The following is a 22,199-nucleotide window of genomic DNA, read 5'->3' as shown; positions in this document are numbered from 1 at the left end:
GCGCTAACGGCTCCGCCCACCTATTCTAATAAAAATCTGAAGCTATCGTGTCTGCAGCTTTTCTGACGCAGTTTACTTTGAGACATTCATTTAGTTCAGTAATGTACTATCGCTTGGCGTAGGGCCTCGAGGAATGAGGATACATGCCGCACTTCCGGACGCGTGCGTGCGGGCGTGATGCCGTCAGCAGCTTCACTGTACATCCACTCTCACAGGGTGTAATGGAGGCGGATTTTTCGTTTCTCAGTAGCATCCAATAAGCAACATCCAAGCAGACGATGCATGCACATGGTGGTTAGCGAATAGGACGGGAGATCTAGCTCATTTTTTCAGATTTTTCTCAGTGCGCCGCGCGCCTCAGTGAGTGACGCCTGATCTCGGAGGTCATGCCAAGGAGCCGCCGTTTCCGAGTCGTGCTTCTTTGCCGGCGTGCAGCAATGCCCGCCCTTTTTAACGCGACAACGTTAAGGAGCTCGTGTCGCAGAAAAGCCGGTGTCATCGGTGGCGTTGGCCGTGAGCGAAAATGGCGGAAGTCAATTCATAAATAAAAACAACTTGCAAGATGAGCTGGGTAGGAATTGAACCAGCAGGGTCTCCGGAGTGTGAAACGGAGACGCTACCACTCAGCCATGAGTTCGATGGTTCAAAGCGCAACAAAAGCGCCTCTAGTGATTGCGGTGTTGCCTTAGAAACGTGCCGTAGAAAGTTATACTGCGCTGTATATCGGTAACTGTGAGCATGTAAATTACAGAAGTCGCAGTTAAACGCGTAGCGAAGTACGTTTCCGCTACATTTCTTTTGCTCTTGGCGCACACGTCGAGCCATCTTGAGGCAAACAGAGAAGCCCATCCTCGCAATGTACGGCGCTGCCCCGACAGGCGGCGCGCCACTCGCCCGCTTCTCCCCTTTGTTTCGTTTGAGTGCATTGGGACCGTGCGGGGACCGGTGCGAGGTTGCCCCAATGGCCTCGCGTTTAAAAAGTTTTCTCGCTCTCTCCCCTTCCAACTTCCAGCGTGCGTCACTCGAGCCCTCGTGTTTAGGCGACGCGGCTCCTCTTTCCGCTCACAGCGCGATTCCTAGGTGCAGCGTCCGATGCAGGCCGCCTCTGACGTGATCGCTGCGCCGTAGCGCGTCTGGTGGGAAAGTGTCCCGTGCGATTTGTGCCGTGCTGCTGGCGAAGAGTCATGCGTCTGCGTGGTGCTCCCAAGCGAGATAGAGGACGATTCGGTCGAGGCGTCAGCCCCATGATCGCGTCCGCCTTCATGGCGCGTCGCGGCCCGGCTGTCCGTACCGATCACGACGTTTGGCTTGCGCAGGTCATTTCTCCCTCCGAGACACCGAGCTCTTTCGTTCGTTCCCCTTGCTCAGGCGCACGTTTCGTCTTTGTGTGACGCAAGAGCATGCCGAGCGAATGAGTGGGCGGTGCGAACGGGATGCGATAACGCTATCGCGTTCCACTCTTGAAGGTGAAGCTTAAGTGTCCTCCAAGTTTTTTTATCTTTCTTTAGAATGCCGCCCTCTCTCTCTCTCTCTCTCTCTCTCTCTCTCTGTCTCTCTCTCTTTAGAGCGCAGTCTTTCTTTCTTTTCTATTTTTTTAGAGCGCCGTTCTTTTAGGCGCCCGTTCCTAGATTGAGCGCCGGCGTCCCTCTACGTAGCCGCGCGAACGTGCTCGTGCCACTTCTCGCGCGTTCGTCATCGTCTTCTTCCACAGCTGGCTCCGATGCCGTTCATCATGCCAGCGTTCTCATACTGCCCCTCCCTCTTCGAAGGCGCTGACGGCACTGGCCCGCTGCCAGCCGGTGCAGTGATTTTGGTCTCAAATTCTTTGTCTCAATATATCGCGAAATGAAAACACGTATGGAGAAGCGCTCAAATTTGCATTAGGGAGTATCGTAATCGTCGGACACTTTTTTTTCTTTCGGCAGTTTGGCTAAAGTTAGCTGGGACACCCTGTATACCTATATGGATGTCAAGTTTCCCTTGTGCGAATAATTGCCGCAATGACTCAGTAGCTACGGCAATGTGCTGCTGAGCACGAGGCCGGGAGTTCTACTCCAAGAGTCAGGACGCATTAGTTGCATACAATATAGCTCGTGTACCATGAATTGTTAAAAAATTCTAGCTGGTGAAAATTAATCAGTAGCTTTCAAATATGTCAGCTCTAATAGCCATTGTGTTGATTTTCGGCGTTATGGTTCACAAATAAGCTTTTGGCTATAGCTTCCGTATGCGTCTTCCCGCAGAACTCACTTGGTAATTATATTGATTATACGTTTAAACAGTCTTCAAACATATATATATATATATATATATATATATATATATATATATATATATATATATATATATATATATATATATATATATATATATATATATATATATATATATATATGTGTGTGTGTTGTCAATGTTTGTGCCTGACAAGCTGTATAGAGACGAACCAGAGAGAGAAAGGCAACATTTTTTTTATTGTAAGACGTGAAGCAAAAAAATACAACATTTCATCCTACTGTAATATTGAGTGAGAACACAGCATGGGTGAGCGTAAACAAAATTTACAGAAGAAATGCATAGGCCGCTGCATGTACGTTTAATGAAAAATCCTGAGGTAAATGGTGTTTATATACAGGGTGTTTCAGAGAACACGATCAAAAATGTTTAAAAGTTGCTTGTGGCAGCTATCACAATTCTAGTTCATAAGCTGGTCTACTCGAAGTGGCGGACAATATTTGCACAAGAAATTGAGATGCAAGACCGACTCATTAATAAAAATTCGCTAATTAGGTTTTTAACTAATTACATTATGGCCCATATTGCAATTTACAAATTATAGCCGTGGAGTTCGCAAGGCGGATCCACTTGGAACGAATTTTCAAGATGACACCAGTTTCGAGATATAGATTCCTCGAACTCTGCGGGGAAATGCATCGTCAGGATTCCGATACCCTGTGGACATAAATACTCTCTCTAAACACGAAATAAAGAAATATGCTTAGTAGACACGTGCGACCACAAGAAACCATGGCGTACCATCGCCAACGGTTAAGAAAGATTAGATGACCGTTCGTCAAAAAGTACAGCCTCAAGCGTTGCAAGAATTCACCTCAAGTCTTCTCAGGACACTGAGCCAAGGTAAATCCATGATGGTGGTGCGCCATCCGTTGTTTAGCGCGCAGCGCTTTCGCTACCACTGCTGTTCGCGTGTAGGCGTATTACTCGCCGTCATTCTCAGAGGTACGCATGCTCGCCATGTAGAACGATGGTTTCGTTCGAACGAGCGCTGCTCAGTCGGGGCTGACGCTCACTGCCGAGGCAGCCGAGATGACGGACAGCGAGCGCGACCTTCCGGCGGATGTCCGCTGCGACGAGGGTTGCTGCGGTTGCTGCAGTGGTACGCAGCTGCAGCACGTGTTCTGGCCGTGCACGAACGCCTCGCCGTCCTCGAGTGTCTCGGGCAGCCGCTGGTGCAGGGTCTCTGGCATCGGGAACGTGAGCAGCGCCAGCAAGAATGACATAGCGCCCATCAGCAGCAGCGGGATGGGACGGCCGTACATAGCCTGCAGGAATGCAAAGGACAGAATGTGCACGCGCCGCAGGCACCCCTTTTGGCCAAAGCAGTATACAGCGAAGTTTGGTGTAGAGGAAGGCCTCGTAGTCTGCAATGAAGGTCGTTGTCGGCCGGCACCACTGCTTTTTTTGTTGTTGTTGTTCTATTGCCGATGTTACCCGATTGTGGTGAAACTTGGCATTAGTTCTCAGTTATTTATCGTACTTTCGCCAAACACTAGAAGTGGTCCTTGTCAAAATGTTCAAAGTTCAACAAGATGAGGACGACAGTTCCTTACGGCGAATCCTTCAAGAAGGTTTGGCCTACAAGCTTCGCCAACGATATATACGTGTGGTTATACGCGTGGTAGTTTCGATACCTTGGCGATGGTTTTGTTCACGCACACATGTAATTCTGAGGTTCTCGCAGATTCAAACAGTGAGGCGGGGCTATATGCTTCCCTGAGTTAAAAAAAATGAAAACAAAGGATATACAAGCGCCAAGTCTTGAAAGGTATCACTTAGGACAACACGAAGAGCTCATTTCTTTTTTATTGCGATAGCACTGGACACTCCAGGCACATTTCTGCCATCGTCGTCGCCGTCTGCGTTGCCGTGATGTTCCGTATAAAATCCAAGGGCGATAACATCGTCGCCGCGTACCGTATGCTGTATGTGTGAGTGAAAGCATGCGAGGGTGAGCCGTCGATGGTGGCCCAATCCTGCGTGCGCAAGGGAGGAAAGCTGGGAGGAAGCGTGCCGTCTTCCGTCGTACGCAAGGCACCAGGGGAAAGGGAGATAGGGGTGTTACTCCGGCTGCTGATGCGTATGGCGTGGCCACGCGGGCCCTATCTTGAAAGCGATCTGCGCTGGGGAACGAGTGCGCCGACTGTTGATGGCTTCGTGTGCGCTGAGTTCTCGCCGCCTGGTTCGTGTTGAAGCGAGGGGCAACACGAAGATCAATTCGCTCGCTGCTGCTGCTGCCACTCTTCCTCGCGCCAGCATTTTGACAGCGAGTGTCCGCGGTCATCGAGTGAGATGTGTTCATGTTTGCCTGTGCGCGCGTGACACAATGTTCGTTAATATATTAGTTATTAAGCGAATGTTCATCAATTTATATGGCAGATAAAAATTACTATCCTTATTTCCTATAGCTGTCTACTAATTTGCCAACGCAATCGATTCTTCGCCTTTCGGGCGAAACTGCGACTTCTTTTTTTAAAAGACGAAGCACGGAAGCGGCGGGCTCACGACATCGGGTGGTTACGTTCTGGGGGCTGGTGGAATGACAGTGCAGAGAACTTCGTGTGCATAAGATGTAGACTTACCAGCTGAGTGACCTGCGAACTGAGAAACTTTCCGACGGAGCCAAAGGCCTGGCGCAAGGAGAGCGCCTGCGAACGGGCTGCCGTCGGGTAAACCTCGGCCGCGTACAGGTAACCCACGTTGTAGGCCATGGTCAAGGCCACCCGCGCCAGCATGAACACCGCTGTACCTAAAGCCAGGCTCTCTGCGATGGAACACGCAGTGCAAAAGCAGGTGTCAATACTTTTGTTTTGTTTAGGACCATGCACACCGTTTTCCCGCACCATTTGCCCCAACAAATTTTGATAAACGTGCTTATATTAACCCCCTAAGAAAGAAACACGGGTTGCAAGCAGGCTATAAGCACACCACGAAACAAATCCCTCGTGGCCGTATTTTGTAAGGGTTCAGCTAATTTTCCATAATTTTCACCATTCCTCGTCGGCTCAGTCGCAGCCTCCCTGCCGTTGTCACCAGGCTTGTCTATTCGGCGGGACGGATGTTAGGAAAAGAGTTGAAATTTATTTGAATCTTTACAGAACACGGCCCCCTGGCTACCCTCGTGGTTAATACTCCGACAATATATCCAGGGATTTTTATACCTTGTGGTATCCCAACGGAACACACGTAGGCCACTGCAGCGGCTGCGTAGGCAGTCATCATAGTAGGCCTGCGTCCCCAGCGGTCGGCTAGCGGAAGCGCCGTACCCGTGGCGACGATGTCCACCAAGTTTACCGCTGTGGTCATCACGAATGGACTGTGACTCGCGTTCGCTGCGTAGAGCTGACCGGCCGTGTACACCAGACAAGCTAAGGTCCTGCACATGGACGCGTGGTTAGCAGCAAAACAGCAATTACCAAGAGTAACGTAAAGAGGAAGGGCTGAGCTCACAAAGTGCTCCGATCGCGAGCAGTGTTTATCATCGACACATCTATCAACCTGGCTACGAAGAATAAGACGGAAGGAATGGGCTGATAACAACAAGAGAACACGCATTAACTACGAGGCCTGCCCTGTAAACTAGCTATAAATCGAAATGCTTACTCCAACGAAAGCAGGATTCCATATTATGTCAACCGTTATTACATCACTGCTTGTGCGAATACACGTCGTGGAGATGAACGGCGGTTTCAAGCGTTTCTCTGGCTATCTCGAGGACACATATTCGCTTTCAACTTTCTGGAGGCGAGCTAGAAAAAAACGCGCGCATTTTATAGAGATAGCTAAGACAGAAAGCTGAGACCGTCAGTTTCTTAAGTTCTGTCAAAACAAAAAAGGTTCGCAGTAAGCTGAAGACCTTAATATAATCAACATTAATGTAACAATGAATGTCTCATGTTGGAGTCAACGTTTCGACAGGCTTTGTCGAAATGGAGGCTTCATGCTGAGACGTCACTTGTTGATCTCTTAAATTATGTGACATATTTGCAAAGCCAGCCACTAATACGTCTATTTCCTGTTGTTTTCTATCTCTAGCACTGCTATATATGCGACATATTATCTTAGACTTCCGTTTATAACATAGAATGCCTTTGCGTGATCTCGCATGTAGCATTCAGTAACACCACAGGGTGCTTTACGCCAGAATATACTTACAACGGGAAACCTTATAGGGTCGTTCATTTCCAGCCCATTCTTTCGTTCCTCACTTCAGTAAAGTTGGAGTAATTTTACCCTTGTTGTGGTCTACGCCTTACCCAGTGCCTAACTTCATGTTGGTGTACTATTTTATTTGCTTGTGGATGTTTGTAATACATCTTGAGTTTTATCTTTTCACTTTCGTATAGTAGGCCACAATCCCCTGGCGTTAAGACCTACGTCTATAACAGATATCAATAATAAGTACTGAAATATCGCGCGTTAGTGATAAAGCAGCAAAAAATGTATTGTATCGCATTTTCAAAGAGGCCAGGAACGTTTGGAATGCGCTGACAAAAACATTGTTAATGAAAAAGAAAAACGCAAAAGACTCCAAAGCATCAATGGCGAGCGCTAATCGTCATTTACAGCTGAGAAACTTCCCTTCACCATGACAAGCAGTGCTTATTTTCCGGGCATTTCACAAGGAGCATTCTTTTGTTTTCCTAGTATGTTGCACAAACGAAACTACAGTGAAAGTTTGATTCCCGGTATTTTAAACCAATATTTGCATTTTGTGGCGTGTGCAATGTGTACGGTCCTAACTCAAGCGACATATGAATTTGCTAAAGGACAATCACTCTGTTTTCAGGCATCAAATGCATGTGACCATGATATAGCAGAAAACAGTGGTCGTGAAGAACCACGTTTGAGAAATATAAGAAAAAGCAAGCAGCAAATATTTTGGTATGTAGTTTTCGCCAGGTTAAAAGAGTCCAGGTGATCTTTTTCTTACCACACTATGAGCGACAACACAAAATTCTTCCGGAGGTTTCGAGTCTTGAGCATGTCAATTGGTGATGCCTTCGTCTTGTGGAGCTCGTTTGGAGGAGGAAACTGCAAGAAGTGAGCAGATATGACCAGTACACCCCTGGCGAACTTGACACGTGATTTGTGCAACCGGATTTGAAATACATCTCCAGCTTTATATATGCTCGAAGACACACGTGCTATTCTCGTATTTTGCAGCGATCATGGAATATGTACGGTCTTAATTCAAAATATCCAGTGAAGCACGTGCGCAGGTAAGGACAAGCTGAAAGAATCACAAGTTACCAAAAGCTACTTCAAGTAAATAACAAAGAAAGCATGCAAAATAGCTTTGCCTTGTGAAATTTTGTTGGTATTTTTATTCCATCGTTGGTATCAGTTGTAGCTCATTTGCCCTATCAGCTATTCCGTTTTTCCTATGTATCACTTCGCCCTATCGTTTTCTCAATCTCCAATGAAGGCATACTACTTGATCCCCATTTAATGCCGATAATATTTTTCTCTCAGAGCCAGTGACAGCCCATTTCTGCATCTGTAACTTTGTTTGCCTGGGAGGCTTGTACTTCATGAGCATTTCGCAACTTTCCGTCACAAAAGAGAGAGACAAACATATGTCATTGTGTTGAAGAACTAAGTACATATAATACCACAGCATAATCGAAGGCGTGCAAAGGGTATCTTTCTCCAGCGTACTTCTAAAGCACTGGCATGCCTGCTCACGCCAAACCAGAGTCGCAATTGGCCGCACAATTCGTGCACGTGGCAGTATGGCAATATGCACTGATCCTGTAGAACCGCGCATATTGAGGCAATGTCTTTCGATTACTATTAGCCGATCGACTATATTGTAATATAAGTATCTTCAATACAGTTTTCGAAGCTGCATTTGGTTAAAACGACTTAGACCTCTGATTAAAATAGAACTCAGTAAAGAACTCTATTAAGGATATGATTATAACTATCAACCCTGCGCCCGACTTGCTCCTGAACAAGTTGCGGCGTAGGTGATATCTGTGACGCCGCTCGTACATATCACCAAAACATTGAGGAAGTGTCGTATACATATGGGCAACAACGCTTCACGCGTGATGCGATTTCAGCTATCAGGGCTATCGTCGTCGCTTCACCACCTGATTGGGCATTCAACCCTCTTTTTTTCTCTCCTTCTCCCCCTCTCTCCTCTCTCTCTCTCTTCCTGTAAAGCCTGGATTCGCAACGTGAACAAGACATCGCCTAGAAGGCTTGGCGTACCTGGCATTTCTGCATGAAGTCGTCGGACAGTTTTTTGCCGTTGATCTTAGCGATGGTGAACAGGATCTTCTTGGAACGCTGCTCCTTGCCCCTAGACACCAGCCATCGTAACGACTCTGGGACAAACCTGCGAGTATCGAGACAACGCATGGTTCAGTCTACTTGACTAAACCATTTCGAAATATGCCTTTCGCAAAACTGTAGGAAAGTTCATTATAGTTTTGAAATAGCGCATGCCCGATTAACGCTGCAGGCTCGTCCGACTGAATCTCATTGTCGGGACGCCATACAGAAACTATAAAATTAGTTCAGACTGCTAAGCTATATCTTTTTTTAATCTCTATTTTCGTTAATTTCGAGGTCAGACGTCCAACATTATAGGAGAGAAAATGAAAGCGGAGCGTCCGTTTTTCTTAGTTTCGCACCTATACTCTAGTGCGTGTACGCCGATGTGACGTTGCAGATTTGAAAGGTCTCGTATTTTGGCCGTTGTGGCGCAGTAGAAATTCGCTCCAAAATTAACTAAGCCCAAGCAAGCGCCGTCAAAATTCAGGACTTCACGTGCAGCTTGACGATGTACCTACATAGTTTATTTATTTTTATTACAGAGAAGTTGTTAAGGGCTACTTTCCCCATTATCGTGCTCGCGCGTAAGAAAAAAATCCCGAAGATAGTGCAATGCCAGGACGACTCGCGGCGGAGGTGAAGCAGGCGTTAAGCACTCCCCATACGTGGGCCAATGCTGAAAATAGTGACATGCCAGACCGACCCACGGCGAAGGCGAAGTTCGTCATTAAGGGGCCCAAATACACAGCTTCGCCAGTCATCCTTCTGCACAGAGTGGAAGGACACTGAGCTTCTTTCGATTTCCTAAAGGGCCAGAGAGCATTACATATGGGGTATTATTACTCCATCATCAGGTACAACAAGGTCACAAATACCAAGGAAAATAAATATAAGCACAATAGAAATGAAGCGTTTACAAATCAAAGCGGGTGACCACCCCAGATGTCATCTCACAATCAAGAGTGAGGTATACTATATAAAATGTCGATTTCATGCACATTGACGGGATTAGCGTTGCTGAATGTCGACTGGATCCAGATGCATCAGCAGTTGTCTTAACGGATGATACATCAGTAAGGGTAACGGTCTATTCCGGCAGATCTTTCCCCTCCTTTACTGACAACAGAAATGGGGAGTTCTGATATTTCAGCATTCTTCCGAAAATTGGTTCTAGCTTCAGGCGATTACCTCTGCGGGAAGGGAAATGATGCGCCGGAAGAATATTCCTAGTTGTAAAAACTGTATTGATATAATGCATTGAGTGAGAAAAGAACAAACGAGAAATCCTGCGTCCTGTGTTATGATTACAGAGATTAAATCTTCGCTACAACATCTTTACACTTTGATAAGATGAATATTTAGATAAAATGAACATGGCTGCCTTGCTCTGCACAGACTCAAGCTGACTTGAAAGGTCAGCGCCATTTGGAAGCCATGTTATCGAAGTGTACTCCAATGCTTACCTAATTAGGGTTGCATAGGAATACAGCTTCGTTTCGGCATTGGTGACCGACAAACGGCGCTTTAAAAGACCTATTTTTAAAGCTTTATTTCTTATATGCTCCATGTGAGAATTTCCATGTTAGATTAGGCGAGAAGTGAACACCCAGATGCTTAAATGAATGTGTTTTAGAGCGCAGCTCTTAGGCGCCTGTTACTGCGTTGAGCGTCGGCGTCCCTGGCGTAGCCGAGCGAACGCGTAGCGCAGCGGGGGATGAAAGGTGGCGATAGCGAAGAGAGTGCGAAGAGGAAAGCTCAGGAGTAGGCTACAGTGAAAGCATAAGGCGGAAAGCGGAGGAGGACAGTACGGCGAAAAGGTGAGGAGGAAAGCAGAGTGCTGCACGAGACTACGAGATGGCGTCATAGTAGCGTGCTCCGTAGTGCGCCGATGACGTCATTACTGAGGCATGCGGCGAGCGCTGGGCAAGTGCGTCCACCGATACATATATGGAAACCAGGCGCTGACGTGCGTTTCGGACCCACAACGCATGCGCTATTTCACGAGCGCCGCCGCCACTATAGAATGCGCATGAGAATGCTCTCCACGCAAGACACGCGTTCTCGTGTTCGCGCTTTCTTGCTGAACAATGAGCGACGCGCAACCTGTGAAATTCAAAACACCTGAAGAGCTGCGCTCAAATTTCCCGTTAGGGAGCATCGTAACCACCGGCGAAGGTTTGCGAATAAGCTGTTGTTTATCGAATAGCTATTCGCAGCAGTATTAGTGAGCGCAGAAAACGTCATCAGCTTTGTTTTGTCGATGTTGATCTTCATTTGCCACAATATGTACCACTCATGTAAGCAGATTATATCAGCCTCCACGAGTTTTACGTCAATCGGCTTAGTTATTTGTCTCTATATCACACAGTCGTCGGCGAATAGGCGTATACTAAAATATATGTTGTTTGCTATGTCATTAATGTAAATTAAATAGAGAAGTGGCCCTAATACTGACGCCTGTGGTACGCCCAATATTACCGCAGTACAGCCAGAAACCTTGCTCTTTAACCTTCACGTGTTGAAAGCGACTGCGCAAGAATTCTTCGATCGAAAATGCGGTGTTATGGTGAATTAAGTTGCAGCTTACGATCCTTATTTAATCTTCCGTGAACAGCAGAGTGCCTGTATATATGCAATGGTTTTTACGTGTGTATGATATAATCATGCGCATATATCAGATAGACAAATTTCAGAAATGCTGGATATATAACACAAAGCTGAATGACAGCACTAACAGCTACAGACGAATGTACATAAAGTAAATGTGTTCGAAGAGTGAACTTTCCGGATCAAATCGAATATGAATATTAGATAAAATGACCTCCGAACATAGAATCAGATATCGAGTATTATATTTCTAAACAGAGTGAAACATAAAAATTTACATGAAGTTGTCTTGGTCAAAAAGAGACTTATTGAGATTAAGCGACAGGGCTGACTTACACTCATATTTAAATGCATGTAATGTTGTTCACAAATAAACAGTGCCAAATGGACAAATCTCAAGTGAGGAACTTACAAATGAGAAACCGTTGATTTAACTTATCTAGTGCACCATGAGAATGACAGTAAGGGTAAAAAAAACGGGACAGATGCACTTAGCCTTGAGTTTGTTGAAGAAAAGAAATGAGGTACTACACCACCACACATTGTTTCAGAGGAATGGGAACTGGTGTGCATAGCCGAAAGTTGCATTTCTTTTCCTATATTAAGACACCAAATTGGCATTTAGGCTACCTAAAATGACACCTTCATAATGAATCAGTTTAAATTATTTAGTGTTATCTGCCCATTGCGTTAGCTCTAGAACTGGTGCCCCTCTACAGCAAACTCAGTTTTCCTGCACGCAGCAGAGTCATTCGGAGTTGTCCACACCTACACCTTTCTCTCTCCTTTGAGACTTCAATCAAGTCTTGTTAACCTTTACATAGTCGAAAGAAACAAACATTCGGCAATTTCGAACAGTGAATTCTTCAATGGAATACGAAGCGAGTAGCAAAGACTGTTCGATTCGTATTCGAAATTTCAAATATTCGCAAACGCCTAATGTTAATCGATGTTTTGCTGAATCAGTGACGATAAGTTACAGGTATAATGAACTATATAAAAGGAGAGAAATTCACATTCTGAAGACAGAAACATAAAAGCATGTGCATGCAAAATAAGCGTAAGAGGAGTTCTAAATCAGAATGCTTCACTAGGCATATTCCGTACTCCTACTTATTTGCGGTTGCAAGAACGTTCATAAATGGAGCTGAATACGAGACGAGTAATCATTGTCGGCATAAAGCACCCAGGAAGCACTCCTTTCATGTGCTTAGGTTGCAGCCGCACACTCACCAGGAAAACAAAGGAGCTGCCAGAGGGGGCACGGCGCAGACCAGGGTGAGGATCCTCCAATCGCCCAGGGCGTACGCCATCCAGGGAAAGGCGGCGCCCACAAGTGGGTAGGAGAATTGGAACGCGCTTAGCACCATCATGCGTCGTTCTGGAGCCACGTACTCAACCACTGAAAAAAGTGGAGGTTCGACAAGCGTGAAAAATTGAGTCAGTATATATATTCACAAATTTTATCTCGCGTAAGTGCTATCGGAGATTGACCGTCTCCACACCGCGGTATATTCTCGTTACCGTGCCCATCCCTGTCGTGAGTGAAGGACGCATAAAAATGGCCAAGGAGGGAACGTTCTTACGTAATAGAAGTTTTGTAAATATAGGGCTATGTTACGAATGCCGCTTCGAATAACGAATATGTTTCAATTTCTGAATAGACATAAAAATGTAACGGGAGGAACAGCAGCACATGTTACCCCAGCGATGTAAAAACGCTTGTCAATGCCCGTTTGTGGACAAGTGCCCCGTTCCCAAGATTGACATCAAATCGTAAGTGATGTAATCTGTTGGAGGAATCCACAACCCTTCCACACGAATAAGCACGCGTACCTTAACACTTATCAGCTGCCACCTTAACAGCCACCTTAACAGCCACCTTAACAGCCACCTTAACAGCCACCTTAACAGCTGCCGATAAACTTTTTCGCAACCTGCTTAACCCTTGGCAGCATGCAGTCGTCACGCTGATGCAAGGAGCCAGACAGTGCTTACCAAGGACGAAGGGCATGATGCTCACGGCTAGCACGAAAAGGCCCACGAACACGCGGCTCACCACGAAGTGCTCGAAGCCCGCCGTGAAGTACGTGTACAGGCCGGCGGCGCCGCACATCACGTTCACGCCAATCATCACCGGGACCCGGCCGATCCTGCGGCACACACGCGAACACACATACCAACAGCTCGCCCGCCTGCTTTGTCTTTCCTCCGAGCGTTTACTTTTCACCTAGTACATCCAGCCGGGCTTGCTCACGCTTGTTACAATTTATTACAGCGAAACTGTTAAGGGCTAGTTCCCCCAGGATCGTGTCCGTGTGCAGACACAAAACTGCCCATAGGTACACCGATCCCGAAGTTAGTGCAATGCCGGGCCGACCCGCGGCGCATGTGCACTTCGCCATTAAGGGGCCCACATACACAGCTTCGCTGGTCATCCTTCTTCACAGAGTGGAAGGACACTGATTTTTTTTTTCTTATATAATCTTACAACCGGCAGCTTTCACTCTGCGTGCGTCTTCGGGCTTCTGCTTCATCGCGTATAAACTCGATGCAAATGACCAGGTTCAACAACCTATGTATATAAGATTTATCAAGCAAAGCAGCTGTATACAACGAACTTCCATGCAATCCCCTTGGTTTAAAATATATTCAGCAAAACACAAGTAATAATAGAATGGCCCCGGTGTCACCAGCAAGGAGGCGATAAATAATCATCGGCATGTTCTTAACATTGGAATGAAAATCCACAGGACGCCGAAATATTCCCTGGCTTTGGACTTTTAAGTATTTTGTTACAGGCCTGATTTTTGTTAAAATGAACTTACTGCAGACGTATAAACACTGATCTAATAGCGTGAGTGCATCCATGTCTTTGATAGCCTACCTGTCGCTGACGTCACCGCATATGAGCACGCCGATGGCTGTTGCAACCCAGAATGCTGTGTTAGACACGTATGCCTTCCATGAATTCTCGCACACCCAGTCCATCTGCGCCAGTGTGTTAAACAATGCTGCAATTATGGGAAACAAAGTCATGCTATTTCACCTCCCGCGATACGACTTAGTATCCAAAGTTATTTTGCCATGCAAGTTTTAGCGCAAATACGACGACACACTAAGAAAGAAATTCGCACGAATCTTCGCAGCGTGAAAGTTGACTAAGAAGAGTCAGCGCTCATGAGTCAAGCCCCAAAAAGTTCTTACAACCACGATTATACCGCAAGAATACGCCAAGATACCAAACGGCGAAAGGGAATCATTGCCATCCACCTGATTGAAATTAAATTTGAAATTAAAGTTTATTTTACTTGAAACTTCAAGGGGAGACAGACTAAAGGCATTTGCGCGACAGGGCTCTCTGTTCCTCAAATCTACGGAGCATACCTATACGCGCTACATACGGGATACAACCTTCTAGACAACAGCAACATGTGGCATCCTCACCTCTGAAACCACGCTGGGGTAGAAGTACGAAAAGTCATACTCCCATCCAAACTGGCACGGCACGATCGCGCGGACTCCGGCGACGGTAGACGCGTTGCCTAATGTCGATGCTTCCACGGCGTCGAACCAGAGTGCCAGCGTAGAGTTGGTGTCGTACATACGACACTGGCTAAACGCGCCGTCGGGCTCCCGTGGTAGCGCCAGGTCCAGCAACAGGCCCGCATCTTCGCTGGTCGCGTTACTCAGAACCTCGAGCGTTTCCAGAAGCCGCGGGTCCAGGCGACACCGATGCGGCGGCACAAGCAGGCTGAAGATGTGCCCGAACAGTGGCAGCACGCGCAGTGGGGCCACAAACACGCACAGGTAGACTATGAGCAGCCACTGGAAACGGCCGAAGTCGCCCACTTCGCGGAGCGCCTCCTCAATCAGCATGCCTGCTTTGCTTCCCGCGTACCTTCCGCCGAAGCCGCCTCTTCCACGGGGGGGTGGGTGTCACACGTTCCTCGCTGCTTCTGGGGGAGGGAAAGCGACTCGTAGGTTAATGGCTCACGGAAGATGAAACAAAGTTTTCAAAATGGTGATACGGAACGTTGTTCATTAGGAAAGGCGTTAGAGACCGCGAGGTCGCTGCAGCAATCCGCCCGCGAGTGACTCCATGCAGCGACTAGCGAAGATGTCGAATTCTCAGCTTCCGTACTTGTATTAAACCTATTACAATACAATACAATACAATACAATACAATACAATACAATACGATACAATCTTTATTGTGCATAAATGAAAACAAAGTACAGATAGCAGGCCTACCAAAGCCTCAGAGGGCTTGACTGGCAGTGCCTGACAATCAGGTCACAGAAAATTGCACAGGGTTAATAGCGGTGTTAGCTATTAGCGGGTCGGAGCAAAATATTGAATAGTTATACAAAATGTTACTTTGAACTTCGAAAATTCTAAGTAGTTTCTTAAACCCACGTCTTGTGTTTGCGTCTAACACAGGCTTTGGCAATGTATTAAATATGGCTTGAACATAGTATTGCCGCGTTCTACTTCCGTACTTTGTCGCAGTCTTGGGGATGACGTAGGGTTCCTTCGGTGTTAAGGAGCGGACAGGCGTATATCGTACTTTAAAATCATTATTCTAGAAGTGTTTAATTACAACACTTTCTACAATCAGGGAAGTGAAGTTTGGCAAATTCAACAACCTAAAGACGTTTGCATCTTGCTTTGGACATAATCATATGCCACTGTTGACAGCAGTGAACGTAAATTTCTGTAAAATTGAAATAATTCTTGAGCTCCACCTAAGAGTACAATGACCATACACAGTAAAGCCATAACGTAGCACGCTGTAAACTAAAGCATGGACAATAATTTTTCGTACAGAGATTGGCATAAGACATCGCATATTGTATAGCACACAGGAGACCGCGCGCAGCCTTTTACAGAGGTGGGATAATTGCGAGTTCCATAAAAGATCACAGTCAAAAAGCAACCCAAGATACTTAACAGAGGATGCATCTTTAACATATTGTCATGTGCATTCATAAAAGTCAGATGTGGCTAAGAATAATGATGTCGTGGGCAGGATTTTTTTCATGGGGTTATGTAAACAGACAAGTCGCGTTTTAGAAGGGCTGATGCTTATTAAATTACCCGCAAACCAGTCCATAGCTTTAGTTGCCTCATTCTGTGTGGAGCTGATTGCATCAGAGTAATTAGTTGCACAGGATACAAGAACCGTATCATCGGCATACTGATATATATAATTACCTACTACATTGGACAAATCATTCACATAAATGCTAAAAAGCAGAGGGCTTAATACTGAGCCCTGCAGGAGGGACTCCAGAATGAACACAGGTAAGAACACTTGAACCGTTTCCCACCTTTACACACTGTCGTCAACCCTGCAGTAAGTTAGTTAATAAGTTCAAGAATGATCCACGAAGACCTAAGAGAGACAGTTTCTGTAACAAAATGTCATGACAAACAGTGTCAAATGCCTTAAAGGCATTCATAAAGAGAGCACATGCTACCCAGCTACGGTCTAGTGTCAAGGTTCAGAGATCAGAAAAAGCTTCTAACGGTGTTTGTGTACCCTTCCCCTGTACAAATCCATGCTGATGTGATGATAATACACTATGCTTATCTAGAAACTGTGTTACCGTAAGAGCCATGTGTTTTTCTAATATTTAGCTATACAGGGAATTTTCAAAATAGGTCTGTAATTTTCAATACTATTCCGTGCACCTTGCTTATGAAGCGGAATTACAATAGCGGTTTTCACTTCAACTGGAACCACACGACCATCCAAAATAGAGTTTAAAAGAGATAGCAATACATGTTTAATTGCGTCAAAATTTCTCTGGAGTTCACTGACAGAGATTTTATCAAAGCCAGGTGATTTATTCGTCTTAAGGTTAAAGACAATGGACCTCAATTCATCGAGCGATAGTAAAGGAAGGTATCAGAATCTAGCAAGCTATCTGTTAAAGTACACACCGATGGTCGCCGTGTCCTGGATCCCGAGACACTTGAAAAAAGAACTGATTAAATAAGTTTGCCACAGTTTCATCATCTGCGGATAAATACGATGAAAGGCGCTGTTTAGGCGTTGAAATGTTGCCGCCTCTAAGATTATTGATTAGGGACCATGTTTTCTTTATGTCAGATCGAGCTTCTTGAAATTTCTTTCTAAAATAAGCGTGCTTCGCAAGTCTGATCATTGCGTTCACCTTGTTTCTGGCACATCTATATCTTAAGCGCCTATCATTGCAGTTTGACGACCGCTTGACCTTAGTCCACAACAAGTCTTTTTCCTTTGTAGCAGATAGGATTTCGCTGGTCATCCATTTCTGGCTCAGGTTACGTTGCCTGATTTTGACAACGCGTATTGCCGCCTTCCTAAAAGGATCAAACGTAGCTACAAATTCGCGGTACATGTTTCCCGGTGACACAGTACATAAAAAAATATCCCAATCATTCTTCAGGACTAGTTTATCGAAAAGCCTTGGATCAATTATACAAATTTGTTTGACAGAGTTAATAGCCTCTGATAACAAGGGATTCACAGCCTGTTTCAGTGAACAGCAGACGAAGTAGTGGTCATTAAGGCTTAATCTGTGCAATGGTAGATTTTACTTCCAGATTATGGGCTGGAACATTTACATGATCAATGCAGGATGAAACAAGGCGTTGAGATAGGAATTCCTCGCGAGTTGCTGCATTGACTGTCGTTTCAATTCCCCATTTAGAGAGTGTATCTAGATAATCAGCAACCATTGCTACTGTTGGACGTAACGTATCTATATTAATGTCACCTGTGAGGCAAATACATGCATCGGTTCCTAGACGAGATAACGCAGAGTCCAGCTCAGCCGAAAAAAGACGCCTGTTGCCACATGGGGGACGATATACAGAAATCAAGGCCAATGAAAATCGAGGATTAGATAAGCGGAGAGTAACAGTTTCGGCATGGTCGAAAGGCAACTTTAGTTCGGAGACTGACCAAGTGTTTTTTTCTACGAAGGCGTGTTCGTTTTTAAAAAAACTACCACTATATCTGCGGAGAAATTTCAGAGAAAAAAGCTTCACTTAGGCTGACAAATGTGGGGGAACATAAAAAAAATTGACCGCCCATATACTACTGTGAGGAAGGGTGCAAGCGAATCTCGGGATCTGCAGCTCTTCGTTGTCGTAACGCCTCGGCTTCGCCCTCCCTCACGCCGAGGTCGGCACGTTAACGACGAGCCCTTTCTCGAGCGAAGTCCCAGCGGCGTTCATCAAACGCCACTTGTTCTTCGGCCGAACTCACAACGCGCGGCCGACCCATCGCAGCTCCGATGGTGTTCTGACGCGAGAAACACACGTTCCTCCCACGTCGTTAGCTAGACACACGACTGCTGTTGGCGGAGAGAATGACGTCAGCAGCGCGGCGGCGCAGCAGGATTCTCCGTTCAACGGGTCTAGTGCTTCTTCATTAAAGCGAAGCTTTCTATGTCTCACTGACTCGTCCGCGAGTACCGAAAACGCACTGCAGGAAAGCCAACTTACACCTCTGTGTAGAACACTGCAGTTTACATTCGCAGTGCCGCGCCAGCGTCGATTCGCCGGCCAATCTGTGCCCGATAACGGCACCAAGCGACGAGCCCAGAAAGAGTAGCGCATGTGCATCAAAGTTCACTGGAAGCGCACGTTGCCTCTGCTAGGCATGACACCACCCCTCTCGCGATTAACTGAGCATCCCTGTTTATCGGAGGCAGCAAGTGCGCGTGAACACGGGCTCGTCTTAAGATCTGGAAAAAATGACAAAGCCCCTTTCTTAAAGAAAGATGGTTGAACGCCACGCTACCCAGATGAATTGTATATATCTGCATTGCATTACGCGCGTCACGCAATGCATTCCCGGCTGTCACCACGGGTAGGCCGCGGGTGCAGCGCACGGCCGAAGAAGAGACTGCCGTACGCGAATGCAAGTGTGGAGTCGTCCGTGAAAGTGTGTGTGCGTGTAATCAATGGCTACATGATTTAAAATAATGATTATGCAACTTGACGAAATATGTCTTCATTCAGCTTCAACGTTCAAAATATACAATCCGAAGCAACCAATCAGATCACATATGCATAGCATCGGGTCGCTCAGCATTTCTTGGGTTCGTTGCGTGGTCGTTGGCTTTGGACTTTGATTTTGATTCAGTCTGCATTGAGGTAAAGCTTCGCGTTCAACCATCTTTCTTTGAGAGAGAGGTTTTGATTTGTTTTTATAGCAATCCCTGCACGTGCGCAGCCATGAGAGCCGCACGCGGTGTTCATCAAACACCGCCTGTTCTTCGGCCGCACGCACTACGCACGGCCGAACCATCGCAGCTCCGATAGTGTTCTGACGCGAGAAACACTCGTTTCTCTCTCGTTACCTAGACACACGACTCCTATCGGTGGAGAGAATGACGTCAGTAGCGCGGCGGTGCAGCATGATTCTCCGTTCAACGGGTCTATTGCTTGTTTTTTTTTAATAGCATTCCGTGCGCGTTTGCAGCTCTGAGCGTAGCTCGCTTCTTAAGCGTCACATCGCCGGCGCAGGCTAGCGTATACAGGCTTCGCTTGAAAACAGTTGCACCGATGTTAACAAGCGCTTCGAGTGAACTGGCAACTCGAGAAACACTAAACGGCTCTATTGACGCGAAGAAAAGCGTATCAAGCAGATTGATGAGTTCACTTAAAGCGCTCAATGTTCAGCCTACATTGAAGTGGACTTGGTTGGGGAGGGGTAACGCAATCTGGTAAGGAGAAAGACAATCGCGTTGTTTGCCTAGTTACCGACAAACAAAACAACAACAAAATTAAGATAAAAGCCATGCGCTGTGAATATTCTCCTTTATCTGTTTGCAGGCTACCCTTCTATAAGTTCTGAGGAATAATCTGGTTAAGAACGTAACGCCTGGTCTGAGCAACTTCGGTGGTCGCAGAGTATAACAATCTACTTTGCATACACGGCACGCATAAACGTATAGTATGCTAGCGTGGACGTTCGGCCTTTTTGCTATTACATGCATTTTTCACTCGAAAGGGTGTAACATCTTTTCTTTTTTTTCTACGTAAAAGGTTCGAGTGCATGAACGACGTAGAACCATGCATGCATAGGCAGCGACTATGCGATATAAGCGCAATATTTCATCGAAACCAAGAAAAATTTTAAAGCCGGTAAAATTGCAAATTCCCACAGATACTGCGATCTAAAGTTTTATTCTCGAACGTCAGAAGAAGGGCTCTCATAACATTCGTAGATAACATGCAACAGCAGTGATGTGTGCACAACATAATGTTCAAGTACAGTGAGGTTGGACATACTTAAAGCTAAATCGGATCGTTTCGGTTTCATCACAAGGGGGATGTTTTCTATGTTCATTGAGGAATAATGCTAATAGCTGGTGTCTAAGTCCGATCCGTCCAGAACATGAAACCCTTTTCTTGAGCATTAGGTTGGCAGTAGTCTGCATGCCTCCGCACCCCCTCGCCTTTTGCGGCACCTCTGTACTTTGCTGACGAAACCTGTCGTCATTCCATCGAGTCCCACTTTTCTCGTGCCCTTATCAGACAGCTTCGCACTTTTATAGGACAATGTCGCAGCGGTGACTGGGACTTCGTTATTATTATCGGGGTCAATGTTAGCGTGAAACTCCCGCCGTACTTTGAAGGCTAAACTGTACCTTCCAAGGGCGAGGGCGATGCCGCGACCTAAATTACAACTTTAAGCTTTTAATGCGCTTTTAATGGTCTAAAAACACTAAATAGCTAAAGGAGAAATATCAAGTGATGTTGCCCACTAATGGACACTTTGGTTAGGAAACATTCAGGAAAAAGCACTGTTTCATAGTGTATTCTAAGGGGAAGTAATTCATGCACAGAGTTAATTTGAAAATGTGAGCCGTTTATGTCCGATGGCTTTGGCAGTCGACGTGTCCTTTCGATAGATATTAGTTTCTGACGCTGGCTTCATCTGAGGAAATTGTTGTTCTTACGCGTCCCACTGGACCAGAATTGCTACTTGGCTTGACGGGAAAAACGACCGCGATTTTTTTTTCCTTAGTACAAGTAGGTGTCAGTCTGACATATCTAACTCTTAACCTGTCTTTCAGCCGAGGGTGAAATGCTCACACTTGATGTCTTACATGCTAACGCTTCCATACATCGGTATATGTTAAGTTCCTGGCACACTACATCACTGTAGCGTCCAGCCCTCGACTTGTATGATTACCTTGAATGAGTCGGCTGCCTTACAAAACTCTAGCTGTAATACCCACTCTAACGTACATCATGTGAAAACACAGCAGTGAAATCAATATCATAAGTCTTACTCAATACTCAACCAAGTTTATACTTCCTTTGACAGGAGGGGCCTGCACCAAAAGCCGTAACGGCTTCACTAAAGGTCCCGACTCACTTTTACAACTCAAGAACGAAACGAAGAAATTAAGCTGTGTGCGTGTGTATTCCTTTATTTTTTAAAAGCGAAGCGTTCGTTCTTTACTTCTCCCCTCATTAGCTTCTCCATAAGTTCCATAGCACTGAATTTACCACATCACTATAAAGGTTCCCTTGACGGATTCCAACATATGCCTTGGATCTGCATAATTTTTTTTTCGCTTTCTTCTACCCTTCTTCACTTAGGGCCTTTCTCTCTCCCTCTCTAGCAGAGTGTCATGTAGGTGAATACTCCTACACTTGCAAACCTTCCTGATTTACCAACAAAGATCTCTCTCTCTCTTTCTCTTATATACTTCCTTCGAGCCACAGAAAAGCCGTTCCCGCTCGCATACAATAAGACATATGCCACTGTATTGAGTGCTCGAAAGGCACACATTTGCTTTTAGCCCATAACGAAACCTAGTGACATGTATTGCACGTAGAAGCAGCTAAACTTCCACAGTACTCACGATCTCGCGGTTCCAGCGCGTCCTAGGCAAGCGTCGTCTTGACTCGTGTCCGAGGAGCGCAATGTCTCTTACTCGACGAGGGGCTCCCGACACACAATTCACTTATCGCAGCCTCTTTATTAGGCTTACTG

General features: G+C 45.9%; 1 protein-coding gene across 2 annotated transcripts; it reads right to left on the bottom strand.

Annotated features, from left to right (window-relative positions):
• Window positions 1-2,460: 2,460 nt before the first annotated feature.
• LOC142582525 (solute carrier family 22 member 7-like) lies at window positions 2,461-22,165 on the bottom strand. 2 transcript variants are annotated; one of them, XM_075692347.1, is made up of 10 exons: window positions 22,069-22,165; window positions 14,635-15,146; window positions 14,075-14,178; window positions 13,186-13,340; window positions 12,421-12,589; window positions 8,515-8,641; window positions 7,229-7,329; window positions 5,457-5,671; window positions 4,878-5,059; window positions 2,461-3,560 (listed from the first exon to the last, which is right to left on the bottom strand). In XM_075692347.1, the coding sequence occupies exons 2-10, from the start codon at window positions 15,064-15,066 to the stop codon at window positions 3,288-3,290; spliced, it is 1,758 nt and encodes a 585-aa protein (XP_075548462.1). In that variant the 5' UTR covers window positions 15,067-15,146; window positions 22,069-22,165; the 3' UTR covers window positions 2,461-3,287. The 2 variants fall into 2 exon arrangements, with proteins under 2 accessions (XP_075548462.1, XP_075548464.1); XM_075692349.1 differs by lacking the exon at window positions 7,229-7,329.
• Between the last annotated feature and the right edge of the window lie 34 nt (window positions 22,166-22,199).

Source organism: Dermacentor variabilis, chromosome 5 (assembly GCF_050947875.1).
Source record: "Dermacentor variabilis isolate Ectoservices chromosome 5, ASM5094787v1, whole genome shotgun sequence".
NCBI classification, from domain to species: Eukaryota; Metazoa; Arthropoda; class Arachnida; order Ixodida; family Ixodidae; genus Dermacentor; species Dermacentor variabilis.
The sequence above is the reverse complement of the archived record's forward strand: the minus strand, read 5'-3'. Positions and strand labels throughout refer to the sequence as shown.

Coding starts and splice junctions, on each gene's coding strand:
- LOC142582525 (XM_075692347.1), bottom strand. CDS start 15,066: ATGCTGATTGAGGAGGCGCTCCGCGAAGTGGGCGACTTCGGCCGTTTC. Junction 14,179..14,634: donor ACCCCAGCGTGGTTTCAGAG/GTGAGGATGCCA, acceptor ACACTGGCGCAG/ATGGACTGGGTGTGCGAGAA. Junction 3,561..4,877: donor GTTCGCAGGTCACTCAGCTG/GTAAGTCTACAT, acceptor GCATTCCTGCAG/GCTATGTACGGCCGTCCCAT.